Consider the following 13,504-nt stretch of genomic DNA (forward strand, 5'->3'; position numbering starts at 1 on the left):
CTGTCACAGTCCAATTCCTCAGGAACACCTGTAGATTTATGCAGGATTTCTAATCAGTCAGTCAGCAACATAACTAATACTACCTGAAGCACTTGACCTCTCAGTATGACTTTTTATCATTTTTTTTGCATTTCGCTGCAGCCAATATGAAGCTTTGATTACATTATTATATGTTTCTCTCGTGTACTAGACATCTGTATTCAAAGCAAGTGAGTAATGTGTGATTAGAATCCGTATATTTAAAACATCAGTGACTAAACTGTATCTGCTCTTAACTTCTAAAGAGGTGATTTGTCAAGATTAAGAAATGTGTCACTATATAAAGATGGTCTGGCAGATTTTTTAAACAGGGTGGCACAGGGAGGACTAAGAACCATTCAAGGGGGGGGCATGGGATGTCATGTGCCCCAACACAAGTGGGATGCCATAAAAATGGCACTGCACAGCTGCCTCTATAGCGCATCTTTTTTTTTTTTATAATCAAAAACCATTGAACAGACAATAATTGTTTTTCACTGTGCTGCATCTACCCATCTTTGACATGGTTTCTTCTTGAAGAAACCTTGAATGTATTGCTGCTGTGCCTGACGTTGTCCCCTTTCCATTTTTTCCACAAAATTCTGTCTAAAAATAAACAAACTTCTAACTGAATCATCAAAATTACACAAATAGTATATTCAATAGCCACATTTTCATCTGATTAAAGTGAAGCTGTTCTTGGACAATAAATAAAAAATATAAGACTACCATAAAAAATATTTTAGCATTTTACCACGTTACTGCAGACTGTTTGCAGAAGTGATTGTGCAAATTCTATTTAAAAAAATTAGCGGCTGAATAACAACTAAGCATAAACTCTAAGGAGCTTTCAACATACATTAACGTATAAAAATATATATTTATTTGTATGATACAGCTGCAAATAAGTATTTGAACACCTGTCTATAAGCTAGAATTCTGACCCTCAAAGACCTGTTAGTCTGCCTTTAAAATGTCCACCTCCACTACATTTATTATCCTAAATTAGATGCACCTGTTTGAGGTCGTTAGCTGTATAAAGACACCTGTCCACCCCATACAATCAGTAAGAATCCAACTACTAACATGGCCAAGACCAAAGAGCTGTCCAAAGACACTAGAGACAAAATTGTACACCTCCACAAGGCTGGAAAGGGCTACAGGGAAATTGCCAAGCAGCTTGGTGAAAAAAGGTCCACTGTTGGAGCAATCATTAGAAAATGGAAGAAGCTAAACATGACTGTCAATCTCCCTCGGACTGGGGCTCCATGCAAGATCTCACCTCGTGGGGTCTTAATGATCCTAAGGAAGGTGAGAAATCTGCCCAGAACTACACGGGAGGAGCTGGTCAATGACCTGAAAAGAGCTGGGACCACCGTTTCCAAGGTTACTTTTGGTAATACACTAAGACGTCATGGTTTGAAATCATGCATGGCACGGAAGGTTCCCCTGCTTAAACCAGCACATGTCCAGGCACGTCTTAAGTTTGCCAATGACCATTTGGATGATCCAGAGGAGTCATGGGAGAAAGTCATGTGGTCAGATGAGACCAAAATAGAACTTTTGGGTCAAAATTCCACTAAACGTGTTTGGAGGAAGAAGAATGATGAGTACCATCCCAAGAACACCATCCCTACTGTGAAGCATGGGGGTGGTAGCATCATGCTTTGGGGGTGTTTTTCTGCACATGGGACAGGGCGACTGCACTGTATTAAGGAGAGGATGACCGGGGCCATGTATTGCGAGATTTTGGGGAACAACCTCCTTCCCTCAGTTAGCGCATTGAAGATGGGTCGAGGCTGGGTCTTCCAACATGACAATGACCCGAAGCACACAGCCAGGATAACCAAGGAGTGGCTCTGTAAGAAGCATATCAAGGTTCTGGCGTGGCCTAGCCAGTCTCCAGACCTAAACCCAATAGAGAATCTTTGGAGGGAGCTCAAACTCCTTGTTTCTCAGCGACAGGCCAGAAACCTGACTGATCTAGAGAAGATCTGTGTGGAGGAGTGGGCCAAAATCCCTCCTGCAGTGTGTGCAAACCTGGTGAAAAACTACAGGAAACATTTGACATCTGTAATTGCAAACAAAGGCTACTGTACCAAATATTAACATTGACTTTCTCAGGTGTTCAAATACTTATTTGCAGCTGTATCATACAAATAAATACTTTAAAAAAATCATACATTGTGATTTCTGGATTTTTTTTTTTAGATTATGTCTCTCACAGTGGACATGCACCTATGATGACAATTTCAGACCCCTCCATGATTTCTAAGTGGAAAAACTTGCAAAATAGCAGGGTGTTCAAATACTTATTTTCCTCACTGTATATATATATATATATATATATATATATATATATATATATATATATATATATATATATATATATATATATATATGCATTGCTCCTCAGATGCTATACTCTGATCAGTCTAAACTGTTGGAGGGAGCACAAGGGGGGCATAGCAGGGGTCAGGGTTTGAGGTGGTTTCTGTTATCGAGGGTCATGAACAGTCTAAGGCCTGGACTATGAGTGAATCACATGTTACGTTTTAAAAAGAGTGATGATGAGTTTTGCCACCATTATTTTATTAAATTGGAAAGAACCTAAGCATTCAGAGATATTTGTGGCAAATGTGGAAATAGTTGGAAAAAAAAAAAACATGGGAGTTACACAAGATGTGTAATAGGCTTTATATAGATGGGCATGGACTGTGTTTTGTTTGGTGCTTCCATGGAACTGCCTGACTGTTGAATGGAGTCCTTGTTCTTTGACACCACAACCCTGTATAGTGAGCGTATTACTTTGGATTTTAATCGACCACAACACCAAATAGCTGGCTGATTAGATAAATGGGTTAATATTCAGGTCTACAAGTGTTTCTATTCAAGCTTTGTGTGTGTGTGTGTGTGTGTGTGTGTGTGTGTGTGTGTACACATGTGTGTACAGATCCATACAGGGATGCAGCATCAGATTATCTGGCCCTGTCAGCCATACTGTGTTCCCCTGGAGGAGAAGCTGCTGCCGGAGCTAATGGTGGAGGCGGGGTACTCCACTCACATGGTGGGCAAGTGGCACCTGGGCATGTACCGGAGGGAGTGTCTGCCCACCCGCCGAGGCTTTCATTCCTTCTTTGGTGGGTGGCTGTTGACTAGGCTGTTACCTTTTTTTTAGTTTTGTTGTGTAGTTTTATAGTTTGTTGTACATATCTTTTTTCTTTGCAGGCTATTTGACAGGATCAGAGCATTATTACACTCATGAGCGCTCTTACTTCATCACGCCACTAAATGTCACACGCTGCGCTTTGGACCTTAGGGATGGCGAGGACACGGCAACGATGTACCGCCAAGTGTATTCTACTGAACTCTTCACACACAAAGCAGTCAACATCATACTCAACCACAGCACACAAGCGGTAATCACACAGACATTTATTTGTTTTTGCCTTGTTCCTGTATGTAGCTCAACAGAATTCATGTAGTAATATAGACAGTATAGAATGACATGTTTAGTTTGTAGGATATAGTGAATTGTGTGATTTATTTTCCGCAGCCTCTGTTCCTGTACGTAGCTCTGCAGGCAGTTCATGCTCCATTACAGGTACCTGAACGCTACACACATCCGTACAGCTTCATTAAGGACACTTCGCGCAGGGTTTATGCTGGAATGGTTTCGGCTATGGACGAAGCTGTAGGGAATATCACTAGGGCGCTACAGGATGCAGGAATTTGGAACAACACCATCCTCATCTTCAGTACAGGTACACAAGCAAGAATACACTACTATACGTATACATCTATTATACACACACAACTTACTGCACATAATATTAGCTACATAAGTAATAGAAACACATAATACACACAGCATATAGGTCATGTTTATTGTAGTAATGTGTAGTTTAAAGTAATGATAACAATGTCAATAATAATAATTTCTAGATAACGGCGGTCAGACACTGTCTGGGGGCAGTAACTGGCCCCTGCGTGGAAGGAAATGGTCTCTTTGGGAGGGCGGAGTCAAGGGTGTGGCTTTTGTCACTGGACCACTTGTGAAGCAACCTGGCACTGTGAACCGAGAGCTAATACACATCTCTGACTGGCTGCCCACTCTAGTGAGTGTTGCTGGAGGATCAACCAATGGGACAAAGCCGTTAGATGGATTTAACATGTGGGACACTATCAGGTATCTATTATCTTTATATATTTTTTTAATTGATGTATTTCAAAAACATTATTATGAGGTGCAGTATTGATTTGCAGGTTATAGCAAGTAATATTCTCTTTACAAACTAGACCATATAACATGAGAAACTCACCTCTGTGTGTGTGTGTGTGTGTGTGTGTGTGTGTGTGTGTGTGTGTGTGTGTGTGTATGTCAGCAAAGGAAAAGCCTCTCCAAGACAGGAATTGTTACACAACATTGATCCACTATATGTTGACGTTGCACCATGTAAGTGATAACATGAATAGCAAACATTTCAAATATTCTTGCAAAGTGTATGTTGAAGGGTGACATAAATATTGGGACAGGTCAGCAGAGTACATCATACTTATCATCTTATAATCTAGTAGTAGAGATGTACTACTACTTCTAACAATAATAACATCAGTTTTTAATTTTAATAATAAAAAAAAACTTTCATAATTCTGACCATGTGACCAAATCACATGACGACAGGTCAACAGTGAGACATAGTCGCAGATCACTAGTGATGCAGTTCAGAATTAGTGAGAAAACCAGTTTTTTAGCAAATTTATTAGGTTTGTGATTGTTTTCTTTCATGTCTGTCTGGAGGTCCAGGAAAAGCTGCAGTAGCTGAACAGGAAATGCTCGATTCCTTAAGGAGAGACGCATTCAGGAGAAACTCATTAAGGACAGGGTCTGTTTCTGCGTCACATTTTAATGTCTCCATGCATGCTGCTATTCGCTACAAGAACTGGAAGCTCCTGACTGGATATCCTGGTGAGTGTGTTGTACATTTTGCACAAAAAAAAAAAAAATGTCATTTACAATAAGGTATCCTAGTCTGTTAGTGTGGTAATGCAGTAATATGTTAGTGTAGGTGTTATTAATCATTATTAATGATCGTAATCCAATGATTTGGCTTAAAAAGACCAAGGTGATGCTTAATATAGTAATTTTCTATAGACTTTAGATTCTATGTTACAAACAAAGTCTGTGTAATGGTGCTATTTTAGTGTGTTAATGTGGTGGCGCATTGATGTGTTAGTGTTTGTTAGTGTGGTAGTGCATTAATATATTAATGATAGTGTGTTACTGTGTTTTGTTAATGTGCTTTAGAATTAACATCAGTGACACAACAAGAATATGAAAATTATATTACTGTTTTTGGACACATTTGAACACTAACACACACTGCTGTAACACTGTATTCTGAAGGGTGTGTAAATAAGCTGACTTACTGAATTATTGTGTGTGTGTGTGTGTGTGTGTGTGTGTGTGTGTGTAGGTTGTCCTGTGTGGTTCCCTCGTCCAGGTGAGACAGTAGGCGGAGTCTCAGATAAAGTCCCGCCCCTTAAGAAGGTGATGCTGTTTGATATTGACACTGATCCCCAAGAGAGAAATGAAATTTCTCATCAGCACCCAGAAATTGTGGATTTCCTCATAAAGCGGTTAAAAAGTCTGCAGGAAGGAGCAAAGCCCATCAACTTTCCTCCTGATGATCCCCGCTGCGACCCCCAAAAAGCCGGTGCCTGGGGGCCATGGCAGTGACCTGGGCCTCACCTATCATTTGTTAGAATTACTTCAATTATTAGAACTGCCTCATTTAATTGATCACAAATAACAAAATTTTGTAAAAATTATTTTTTAAGTGGATCTGCACACTTTTGACCTTGAATGTTTTTTTTTTATGCCGTTTATTTAAATCTGTACTGTATTAGGGGTGTAATTATACACAAAATTCACGGTTCGGTACTTACCTCGGTTTTTGGTTTAATTTTGGTATTTTTTAGGGGGGAAAATTGCAAAACATAAAATTTCTTGTCGTTTTTTTATTAACAGGTTTATTATTATTAACATTTGTGATCAACATTTGAACAGTTTACATTTACAATTTTATATAAAATTCCTGCTTGAACCTTCTGTCAGCTTCTCCCATTAGGGGTCGCCACAGCGGATCATCCGTATTCATGATCTGCATGTTCGATTTGGCACGTTTTTACGCTGGATGCCCTTAACGCAACCCTCCCCATTTATCCACTGATATATAAAAGAAAAAATTATTATGCTTAAAATAGAATAAATCAGATTAATGCAATACACTTTATTATATTTATTGAATTGAGTTATCAATTAAATTGCCACATTTGTTAGACCCCATTTGGGTAATACTGATATATGTGTCTGTATGTTTTACATTTAATATTTATTTTTCTAAAGATATGATCTATTTAACTTCTACATATTTTAGCATACTGGTCTTCTTAAATGTTTTCATTCCACCCTTCATTAATTCACTCCCCTCGATATACGGAATTGTCAGGATTTTCTCCTTTTAAAAGAAATTCTTAAAGCTAGACATACAACTCTAAAGAATCCATAGCGCTAGCGCAAGCCACTTAGCTGTTAGCCAATTTCCGGTACAGAGTGAGTAACCACAGTGACACTGAACTAACTTAAAGTATTTCTTTTTTTATATTCCCCTGGCATTGTTGTGTATGTTTTCAAGTTTATTAACAATAAAAAAAAATAATTTACTCAAAGTATGAGGCAGAGACTAAACAAACTATACGATCCTGAGAGAACTAAGATTTTAACTATGTTCCTCACGCAAAAACAAAGGATTGCATTCGGTACACGTATATCTGTACCGAAAAATTTTGGTTTGGAATACATGTACCCTTACACCCCTATACTGTATAATTACTATTATGTACATAACAGTTACAGTACAATAACAGTTACACTGAAGATTTATTATATCATTGCACATTGTGCTGATTCCTATGCAAATTATGGTTCTTGTACTGTTTTAAATAAAATAAACAAATAAGTTTTTTTTTAATATGTGACTGTCATCAGTGTTCAAGATTCAGTTTGTCAGTTATATACAGTATATAACTTGGAGTGAAATGAAAACCTGGCCTACTCCTATTAGATTGAAATGACTAAAAAAGAAATGAATAAGAAATATTTGTGCATGACAGTGCAAATGTAAAAAAGATTCATGTATAAATTATGCAGTTATGTTATGTCTTTGGATTGTTATTGAGTTTTTGACCAACAATTTAATGTTCAGAGTGGACACAAGTTCTTCCTGGAGATATGGTGGACAGTATCTGTGTTGAGGAGTCTGGTGGCCTAAAAGAAGAAGCATTTTTCCAAGTGCATATTAAAATAATTGCACTTAAATTGATGGTACATCAAATATAACAATCCCTAATGTCAGACAAACACACACACACACACACACACACACACACACACACACACACACAGGGAAAGAGCTTTAATTTTACACTATATTTCATATTTTGGCTTGTTATAAGATATAATGATAATGTAGTCAATACAAGTTATTTAAATGTAACAAACTAATAGAAGTTTTTAATGTATAATTATTATGATTGTATTCACTTGTTTGTTGTTTTTTTTGTTTATGTATTTGTTTATTTAATTCTTTTTTTATGTGTGTCTAATTGTGTTAAGTCACAGAGTTTTGTTGTCACTGTGAGTGATGCTGGCACTCCTGCTAGTGTTCATTATAACTACAGTACTGAATTCCACACTAGGCCTTCATCCACACACACACACACACACACACACACACACACACACACACACACACACACACAGAGGACAGGATGCAGTTAGTTCTGAATAAGAGGAAAAATCAGGGCGAGACCTGTAGAATGAGACACAGTCAGGAGTTTAAAGTGCACACGTTGTGCACACATCACACAACAGTGTTGTGAAAGTTTTGGGATAAAACACATTACATGTGGATCTGATTTCATGTCTGTCATACTATTTCAATTACATTGATGTTTAGTTAACAATATTAAACACAACATGAAACCCAGCAAAAGAGAAAAGTAAAAATGTCTAGGTGTTTATAAACCTGGTCAGGGGTGATTTTCATTTACTTTACAATTCTGTAGTAAAGAAAGTAGTGTTTATTTCAGCCTTTAATTCATAAACCTGATAGGGATTATTTAATTTTTAACCCTGAGTCTAGTGTTTGTTCAACATCTCTGAGTAGCATTAAAATGTGTTCACAACCCTTAAAAAGAGTAGTGTATAATTGACAACACTGAATGGGAGTGGTCATTTCCCAAGGGGGAGCAGAAGCAGTGTTTAATTCATAACCATGAGCAGGAATAGAAGTCTGTGGGCTATAGTGTAGTACTATTTATCAGCTGTTGCTTATCGATTAATAATTCAGTTATTATGTTTTCTCATGCAACTGTCTCTATTTATCTATTTATCTTCATATGTGTCTTTAGAACACAGAACATGCACAGGAATCTTGAGGATAAGAAGCAGTGAGATGATTGGAACAAAGCCGGTGATGTGTGTGGAATGACAGCACTCTAGTGTGACATTAGTGTATGATGACCGTATGAGTGGTGTTTTAATCTGCCAGTGCATCGTTACTCGCGTAGTCATATTCATCTTCTCAGCTTTAATGATGCCAGTGTGAAAACACATTGACTCCAAAAATCCAGCAGAGGGTCAGATGACATCACACACACACACACACACACACACACACACACACACACACACACACACACACACACACACACACACACACACACACACACACACACACTCCATATCTACAAGAAGAAAATCTGAATCAGTAAGTCTCCTGTCTGAAATGTCCCAGCATAATCGCTTCAGTGTGGGAGTGGCCACACCACCCACCTTATACACTGTGTAGGCCACAAACTCTTCAAACTCCACAGTTCTTTATCATGGGAGGTTTTAGGCGTAGTTCTGACATTAGTCTATTTCAATCATGAAAGTCATACAAATTATTAGTCAAACTGCACAATTCTCTGAAGTGAGTAAAATGATTTTCCATCCACAGTCTTATGGCTACTGCTATAATCAATCAATATACACCAACCATGCATAACTTTATGGCCACTGATGAGGCCAAAACAGTCCTTACCCATTGAGCATTAACACCTTTAATTACTTTAGCAATTTGAGCTACAGTAGATTGTTGAATCTGTTGAATCGGACCACACAGGCCAGCCTTCGCTCCCCACATGCATCAATAAGCCATGGCCGCCCATGACCCTGTCACCGGTTCACCACTGTTCCTTCCTTGGACCACTTTTGATAGATACTGACCACTGCAGACCAGGAACATCCCACAAGAGCTGCAGTTTTGGAGATGCTCTGACCCTAATGCTCAAACCCCTTAAATCCTTACGCTTGCGCATTTTTTACGCTTCTAAAACATCAACTTTGATGACAAAATGTTCAATTGCTGTCTAATATACCCACTGACAGGTGCCATGATAAAGGGATAATCAGTGTTATTTACTCACCTGTACTAATGTTAGGCCTGATCGATGTAATCAGTCACTGCTATAAACTCGAAGTTTATTCCTAATATTGTATCAAAACGTTTTTCCTTGCCATAATTACCTCTGGCTTGCTGAAATTTCTGTAAAGATGCTTTTTGATAATGTTAATTGTTAAAAGAGGTAATTGTTAAGTCTTTCTGGATAAGGATGTCTGCCAAATGCCATAAAACTAAATGTAATTGTGGTATACAAACAAAATGTAATTAAATGAAATCTTTGTAAATTCCAATTGTTCCTTGTGAAGGACAACACTTTTTTTTTTTTCTCAATAACAACACTTAAAAATCAGTGTATTTTACACAAAGGTGTCAGTTTATGATGATACCTTTGTTGTGGGTGTCCAATCTTTTCCCCAAAGAGCCAGTGTGGTGCAAGTTTAATTTTAACCAAACAAGCAATTAGTTAAAACTGTTTAATTCTACAGATTTTCATTTTCAATGACTATAAAGTGTGGCCCTTGCTTGGCCCTTGCCCTTAGCCCCGTATTAAACAAAGTAAAATCTTCCACAAATTTTCTCCTCCACTTCAAGATAAAAACCCTACTTTTGGCACCTTTGTGTTTATATTTCTAATGTCATGTCTATTTTTTTTGTTTATAGACAAAAATGGTTTAAAGATTAGCCCACTGAACATCAACTAATTGTGGAGTCCCAACATAGTGTCCTATATAGTCAACAGGGTGTGGATTCAAGTCTTGCAATTTCTCAGTCTCAGTAAGGCCTTGCTAATGTCACATAAAATGCACATACATCTACAATATCAATAAATCTAAACACCAGCAGTGTCTCTTGCTCCATCTACTATGTGTAAAAATAGCAGCTGCACAAGCTAAAGTTGCTATGTAGCATGTGGGTGCAATGGGTTTCGCTGCTCTTTTCACTAATGAGACCTCACAGCCGTGGAGCTTTAGGAAGAACGTCACAATCTGCATTTACAGCATGTCAGCGGAGGATGAGACTTTCAGAAGGCTCTGCTACATTCCTGTTGTCTGTATAAAAAGAGTGAATCCTCTCTCCAGTGGCTCACAATCAACCCGCTCAAGATCAGAAGGACAGAAAGGCAAGAAGCCCCCTACAACTTCTAACAGCCATCATGAGAGGAAGCTGCTATTCCCAGAAGACTCTAACAGTAAATGGGTCAAGCAGGATGCGGGTCCAGAGCCCGTCTCCGTCCCGTTGCAGAGCTTCTTCGGCCTCATCGGTGACCCGTGGACGTACCGGCTTCCAGGCTGGTGCGGTGGAGGTTGGCACAGAGCTTCATCAGCTTCATGCTAACGAGAAAGAGGAGATGCAATTACTAAATGCACGCTTTGCCGGCTACATCGAGAAGGTTCAGGCTCTGGAGCAGAGGAATGCGACGCTCAGGGAGGAGCTGCAGATGCTGCAGAGCCGATACAAGGCAGGACCAGGGGGACTGGCTGAGGAGTATGAGGCCAAATTTAAGGAAATGAAGGAACTGATCGCAGCACTGACAGCGGAGAAAGGAGCGGCTGATATTGAGAGGGGATATGTAGAGGAGGAAGTGGAGCTCTGGACCATGAAGTTGGAGGAAGAACTCGCACTTAAAGGTGACTCCTAACACTAGATTTATATTATTCCAAAATTCTGTTACAACTTGAAATAATTAGAATACAGTACTTCAGCATACTAAACACTACAGATTATAACTTCATAAATCATTAGTCATCTTTAAATGACTATACTCTACAAACACACTCTAGCTAAGGTCAAGATTAACAGGGCAAACAGAACAAAACAAAAACTAGCTGAATATAAATGTGGTTTTTGGTTCACAGAGGAGGCAGAGATGATCCTGCGTGAGTTCCGTGAGGACGTGGACAATGCCACACTGCAGAAGGCTGACCTGGAGAAACGTGTGGAGCAGCTGGTGGCTGAGATCGAGTTCCTGAAGAAGCTGCACAGTGAGGAAGTGGCTGAGCTAATGAAGCAAATTGAGGAATCAAAGACGACCGTGGAGCTTGACACAGATCGGCCTGATTTAGCTGCTCACCTGCGCAAGACGCGTGCTGAGATCGAAGCTGTCGCCGCACGAAATGTCCAGGAGGCGGAGAAGTGGTACAAAGGGAAATTTGACACACTGAAAGAGAGCGCCTCTAAGCGTGAGACCCAGATGAGCATCATGAAGGAGGAGATCAGCACCCTGAGCAGTGCAGCGTCTGACCTGCAGAACCAAATAGATGGCCTCAGGGCCAAAAATGCGGCTCTGGAACAGCAGCTGGATGACATGGAGATGTCTCACCTGGACAAGGTGTCCAACTTGGAAGCTATCATAGAGCAGCTTGAGAACCAGCTGTGTGAAACTAAAATGGAGATGGGCAAATACCTTGCTGACTACCAGGAGCTGCTTAACATCAAACTGAAGTTAGACGTTGAGATCGCCACCTACAGGAAACTTCTGGAAGGAGAAGAGAGACGACTCGGGATCTCAATCAGCGAAAGCACTGCAGGTGGGGTCACGCTTGAATCTCAGGCTCCATCCTAAATCATCACTACCGAGTGTATTTACTAGAGTACAGCAATTGTAGTGATTCAATAACTAAACTATTGTTAATGTAACATACTATTCTAGTCGAAATTCTTCCTCAATTAATATTTGGATGTTTCTAAATGGTTCGACTAAGAAGCTTTTCTGACAGAGAAATGCTCTGTTGAGGGTTCTAGACCAAAAAAAAAAAAAAAGCATTTACTTTTAGAAAAACCCATTATGGTGCTGAATGTCTAGGTATCTGTGAGGAATTGCGTCTTTGCTACTAATAATGCATAAATATTGTTTATAATTTATATATATAAAAAAAGCCTCAACTAAATAGAGACTAAAATATTTTTTTTGGAGCATGATTAATACATTTGCGCAGATCCCATTTCATAAATGTTGTACTAAAACCGTTTGTTCCTCTTCATTCTTCAGGAACTTCATCATCTGCAGTTAAAGACTCGGCCTAATGCACTTAATCGCACAACATGCGAATACACTGCACCTTTATTAACTATGCCTCTTGAGATGTCCTTCATCCATAATCTGCTTTAACTGGTATGAACATCTTAATAAAGCTTGACTTGCGTGCACTACTGAGTTGGCATGTGTGGTGATTGGGATTAAACAGGTAAAAAATATCCGAATGCTGTTTATACGCTCACAGTCCTATTTATTAGCCACATCTGTATACCTACACCATCAGGCAGTTATCTAATCATCTGCACTAAAATAAATAAATAAATATTCACACAGGTTAAAACCTTAAGGTAAAAAATTAGGAAGAGTCTGAGTCTGGTTCCTCTCAAGGTATCTTCCTCACAGCAGTAGTCACCCCCAGGCTCTCTCATTAGTGATTAATACACAGTTCACTTATTAAAATTTTTGTTCTATAACAACAATTTTTGGTCTTACATTCTTCAAAGCTGCTTTGAGACAAAATTTAAAAAGTGAATTTTGTTTGTGTATTTCAGAACGCTCATAATCTGGTAATATCATACAATTGTCACTAGAGTTTTTTTTACACAGAAGACAGATGCTAAAAACTGAAAAACATTGAGTGAATAGGTGGAAATAATGTTGTTAAAAGAGGAGAAAAAAAAATCGCTTGGTTGTTCCAAGCTGCCAGGAAGAAAATAGTAACTCGCATAATCACTGTTTACAAACGTGCTGAGCAGAAAAGCATCATTGTGGTAGATCTTTTAAGATAGCAGAAGACCATGTTTAACATGTCAGTCAAGAACAAGAATCATTATGGCACAGACTCATCTGATTTGAACAAATCATCTAATTTCCACATTTGATAACTGGTGGACTACATACTGTTATTAACAATCATCAATAAGATAAGAGAAGAGAAGATAAGATATACCTTTATTTGTCCCACAGTGGGGAAATTTCTCTGTGGGACGAATAAAGG

At 38.8% G+C, this 13,504-nt stretch overlaps 2 protein-coding genes across 2 annotated transcripts in view; both read left to right on the forward strand.

Annotated features, from left to right (window-relative positions):
• Positions 1 to 7,048, forward strand: part of arsb (arylsulfatase B) — a 7,517-nt gene extending 469 nt beyond the window's left edge. Inside the window, exons 2-8 of the mRNA XM_083565606.1 lie at positions 2,972 to 3,158; positions 3,247 to 3,437; positions 3,575 to 3,782; positions 3,964 to 4,207; positions 4,404 to 4,474; positions 4,820 to 4,987; positions 5,496 to 7,048. Coding sequence (XP_083421732.1) covers positions 2,972 to 3,158; positions 3,247 to 3,437; positions 3,575 to 3,782; positions 3,964 to 4,207; positions 4,404 to 4,474; positions 4,820 to 4,987; positions 5,496 to 5,758 — 1,332 coding nt within the window. The 3' untranslated portion in view covers positions 5,759 to 7,048. The remainder of the gene's footprint in view (positions 1 to 2,971; positions 3,159 to 3,246; positions 3,438 to 3,574; positions 3,783 to 3,963; positions 4,208 to 4,403; positions 4,475 to 4,819; positions 4,988 to 5,495) is intronic.
• A 3,635-nt stretch (positions 7,049 to 10,683) lies between these two features.
• On the forward strand, positions 10,684 to 13,484 carry LOC310739244 (vimentin; the record flags this gene model as incomplete). Its single annotated transcript, XM_083564962.1, has 3 exons — positions 10,684 to 11,158; positions 11,387 to 12,058; positions 12,520 to 13,484. The coding sequence occupies 3 exons, from the start codon at positions 10,684 to 10,686 to the stop codon at positions 12,552 to 12,554; spliced, it is 1,182 nt and encodes a 393-aa protein (XP_083421088.1). The 3' UTR covers positions 12,555 to 13,484.
• Between the last annotated feature and the right edge of the window lie 20 nt (positions 13,485 to 13,504).

This window comes from Silurus aristotelis (genome assembly GCF_946808225.1).
Source record: "Silurus aristotelis genome assembly, chromosome: 16".
NCBI classification, from domain to species: Eukaryota; Metazoa; Chordata; class Actinopteri; order Siluriformes; family Siluridae; genus Silurus; species Silurus aristotelis.